The sequence below is a fragment of the Silene latifolia genome, chromosome 2 (assembly GCF_048544455.1).
Source record: "Silene latifolia isolate original U9 population chromosome 2, ASM4854445v1, whole genome shotgun sequence".
In the NCBI taxonomy this organism is placed as follows: domain Eukaryota; kingdom Viridiplantae; phylum Streptophyta; class Magnoliopsida; order Caryophyllales; family Caryophyllaceae; genus Silene; species Silene latifolia.
In genome coordinates, this window is record NC_133527.1 from 198110897 (window position 1) to 198115328 (window position 4432).

General features: G+C 41.5%; 1 protein-coding gene across 1 annotated transcript; it reads left to right on the top strand.

Annotated features, from left to right (window-relative positions):
• Nucleotides 1-2647: 2647 nt before the first annotated feature.
• LOC141641950 (putative F-box/LRR-repeat protein At4g15060) lies at nucleotides 2648-3544 on the top strand. The gene has a single exon (XM_074450589.1). The coding sequence runs from the start codon at nucleotides 2648-2650 to the stop codon at nucleotides 3542-3544; it is 897 nt and encodes a 298-aa protein (XP_074306690.1).
• Nucleotides 3545-4432: the final 888 nt, after the last annotated feature.

The following is a 4432-nucleotide window of genomic DNA, read 5'->3' on the forward strand; positions in this document are numbered from 1 at the left end:
TTCTGATCATGCTCCCATTGAGTTGGACCTTAACCTAATAAGGAATGTGAATAAGAAACCGTACAAACTGGATTCATGGGCTCTTGATAATGAGGAGTGTATTATGGAAGTAAGGAAGGCTTGGTCTGTGAATATTGTGGGCTCTCCCGCCTTCCGGATTACTAGAAAACTAACTTTGGTTAGACAAAGGGTGAAAACATGGGCGTTGGATAAGAGGCAAGCCTGAAAACAAAAGTGGGAGGATTTTGACAATCGTCTTGAGAAGGGGATAAATTTAGCAATACGAGAGGGCAAAGATGAGGAACATTCTAAGGTGGGTGAGGAGGTTCGAGTTTATGCTAGAGCTACAGCTAGTTTTTGGAAAGAGGGAGCCAAACTCCGATAGACTGTGGATGAAGATACTTGTACTAAATATTTCTTTAATTGGGTAAAAGGGAGAGCATGGAGAAACTTTATCTATGGGATTAAAGGTGAAGATGGATATTGGTTGTATGACCCTGGTGAGGTGAGTATGGTGTTTCAACGATACTTTATGGATTTGTATGAGGCTAAGTCACCGTTGATAGATGCTGAATGCTTGGATGTCGAGGATGAGATCTTTTAGGGTTTAACCAAACGTGTTACTAATGATGTTGCGGATTGGCTACGGAAACCGTTTACTGCTATAAAGGTAAGGATTGCGGTTTGTCAAATGGGGTCGCTTAAATCAGTGGGCCCTGACAGTATTCCTGCGGTTTTCTTTCAAAAATGTTGGGGCCTCATAAAAAGGGACTTTACTAAGGCTGCACTCTCGTTGCTTAACTCCGGGAGAGTGCTAAGGAAAACTAATCGAACCTTTATCTCCCTCATTCCTAAGGGTGGGAATCCGGAGGTGGTGCAAGACTATCGCCCTATTAGTAGTCTGTGTAATGTCTTCATGAGAATTGTTACCAAGTGTATTGCTAACCGGTTGGCCAAGGTGATGGATTCATTAGCATGAGAGTTTCAAAACGCCTTTGTCCTGGAAAGACTTATTAGTGATAACATTCTTTTAGCTCATGAGGCCATCCATGCTATAAATGGACACAAACATGGAAAGTATGGTAGGTTTGCTTTTAAAGCAGATATGAGTAAGGCTTATGATAAAGTTCGATGGAAGTTTCTTGAATTGGTCATGTATAAGTTTGGTTTCCCTGGGAATTTGATTAAGTTGATTATGAATTGTGTAACCTCAGTGTCGTATGAGGTATTATTTAATGGGTCAGCTCTTGAATCTTTTAAGCCAAAATGTGGTCTTCGTCAGGGAGATCCTTTGTCGCTTTACCTTTTTATCTTGTGCATTGAGGTGCTCTCTGGGAAGGTGATACATGCACAGAATCAAGGGTTGTTACAAGGTATTAGATTATGTAGAGAGGTTCCCCCCTTGACGCACCTCTTCTTTGCGGATGATGCAGTGTTTTTTCTTCAGGTCGCAACAAATTCTATACATCGGTTAAAGACAATCTTGGATGCCTAATGCCAAGTCGGGTATTCTTTTTAGTCCGAGCACGAAGTTGAACTAAGCGAGGGTATGTCTGCAGATTCTCAATATTCGGCATAATAAAAAGATTGGTAAATAATTAAATAATCCTAACTTAATCTAACAGCTCATAAAATAACTAAGATAATTTATTTAATACGTCATCATCAGGAATCATATTAACCCCTCACGCAGAAATTTTGAATATAAAACTAAACTACTAATGACTGACTTAGATTGAAAAAGTAGCAAAATTCACTAGTAGCTTCAAAATAAGGTTCAAATAAAAGGATATAAATTCCTATGTAATTAACATGGTTCCATTAAGGGGGCGTTTGGCACGGGTAAGGGAAAGAGAAATGAGGGAAAAGGTATGGGTTACCCTTAGATTATATTAGTTGTTTGGAAACAAAAAAAAAAGAAATTCAGCTCCACCGTATCCACCACCATCACAAACCACCTTATCCTAAGCCACCACCACCATTAGGCAATTCACCGTCGCCGTCCAGTAGCCGCCTAACCGTCGTATTGCCGACCCCAGCCTACCAAACCGCCATACACCTCTTAACCCAAACCCGAAACCAACCTAAAAACAAGCTCCACCACCCACGAAACTCCCTCCCTCACCGTAGTAAACACCAGATCTGGTGTTTTATTGTGGTTGGCGGAGGCTTCGACAGTGTTGGGGCTGTCGGAAAGAGAGGTTACCGGCGGGGGAGGGAGTTTCGGTAGGGTGAGAGAGTTATTGAAGGTGTTGGTGTGGTGTTTAGTAATTGGGGACGATGTGGGGTCCGAATGAGTACGCCGGTGAGTGGGCCGGAATGATCAGGGACCGCCGACGTCGCTGGTGGTGGTTGTGTCGGTGTGGAAGGGTGTGGTGGGTGTTGGTGATAGTGGTTGACGGTGGGTGTACGGATGTAGTGGTGGAAATAGAGAGTAGGAGGGAAAGGGTATGGGCTTACCCTAGGGGGGTGGGGGTATGGATGTGGATGGTTTTTTGGGTAAGAGAGGGTATGGGTTACCCTTTGTTTGTATAAAAAAACAACAAAAGGAATCACCCATTTTAATTCCCTTTCCCTTTCGTAAAGCACCCAAATCGTGGCGACAAAATCGTGGCCTTCCCTCGAATCATCCAACAAGGCTCTGCGCATGGCTGAAGAGAATGCGGATCTTTTCAGTAAGCTACCTGAAGAAATTTTGGTGTCAATAATAACTTCATTTACCATGAACGAAGCTGCAAGATTTAGTCTTGTTTCCCGCCAATGTGAAGTCGTATGGCGATATTTTCCAGTGTTGATCTTTGAAGATTGCAAAGCCAAGGAAAAGGTTTGGAATAGTTGGGATGCAATTTTTGAAGACAGAGCTAGCTTTGTAAGGAGGGTTGATCGTGTTCTCGAAAAGCATTTGGGTACAACTATAGATGAACTTCGAATCACGTTTGATTTGGAGCGAAGTTGGCAATCTAATGTTGATAAATGGGTGGCGTTTGCACTAGATAAACAACTTAAAAGGCTTGAGCATAACTTTTCAACAATTTATAGAGGTATTTATTTACCACGTTACGATGGCCAGCTTCTTAATCCGCCACCTAAGTTGACCGGCTTTAAGTCTTGTCTAACGTCTCTTTGTCTAAGACACGTCAATGTCACCGATGAATTCATTGATTACCTCCCTCATTCTTGCCCACTTCTAGAGATGTTGTGCATTGAAGGATCGAGTTATTTAACTAGAGTAACCGGAGCATTATCTGTAAAACAGCTAGAGGTCTATTATTGCCCCAAACTGAAAAAAATCAATGTTTCAGCCCGAAAGCTTCATTCCTTTACACTATTTGGCGTATTTCCTGTTGAAGTACACATTGTGGATGCTCCGTCGCTAATTAAGATGTCAGTTGGCTGGGGAGAGATATTGCCTCATGCACTCGACTATCTTTCCGACATTTTGTCCCAATTGGTATATCTGAAAATAAGTCTTGACCTAGGTCTGCCGATAATGGTTTGTGCTTCTTCTTTGCCTCATTTCTTGTTTAATACCGTCTTAACTTAAGACGGCTCTCACAACCGATTAAAGTGGTGCAGATGCCATCTAAGCTATTAGTTGGTAAAGTCATGAGAGGTGGTGCTTATGACTTGGGTTCAAAGCTTCAAATCTCGTCTGCATCAGAATCGCCTTGTGACTCCCTCTACACCGAAAAAATTCAACCAATTAAAGTGGTGGAGATAATAAGAGGTTGTTTGAAGTTAAGACGGTCTTAAGCAAGAACAACACTCTTGTTTGAATAAACATAGTCTAACTAATATGTATTGTCTTCTTATTATAACAGTCGAAATTGGTGAATGGTGTGGCTATGCCAAAACTTCAACATCTAGAATTCGAAGTTTCATATGCAATGGTTCACTCAAGCCTCTATAGTTGTATTTCCGTGATTGCGGCATCTCCTAGTCTGCAGAAGCTCACATTGAAGGTATGAACCCCCTCTTCTTGCTCTCACTTCTCATTGTCTTGCACTGCCAAAAACGGGTCTCTTACCGACTGGAAAATACCCACAGACCTAAATATAGGTCCGTAAGTAGCACTCAGAAAATTACCGACTGACTAATTACATTTACCGGTCAGTTGCAAGTTCAAAAAATTGGCCTGTAATTAGATTTATGCACCGATTTTTTATATTACCAACCATTTTTTTTTTAGTTACCAGTTTGTACTATTGAAGTAATACCTATGCCTTCTTATTTAAACTTGTATGATTGTTTGGTAAGCTCTAACTTATTATTAATTGATTATCTTTATAGTTGGAGAAGTTTGACAACAATGAGAGACGCAGTCGGGAAGTACGCAACTGGGCTGACTATGGCTCTGTCTTTCCCATAAAATGCTTGAAAACGTTGGAGCTTGTTGGGTACAGGGGAAAGGCAGTCGACATTGAGCTTGCAT

Bases quoted from the DNA above. Each gene is read 5' to 3' on its own strand.
- LOC141641950 (XM_074450589.1), top strand. From the start codon at position 2,648: ATGGCTGAAGAGAATGCGGATCTTTTCAGTAAGCTACCTGAAGAAATT.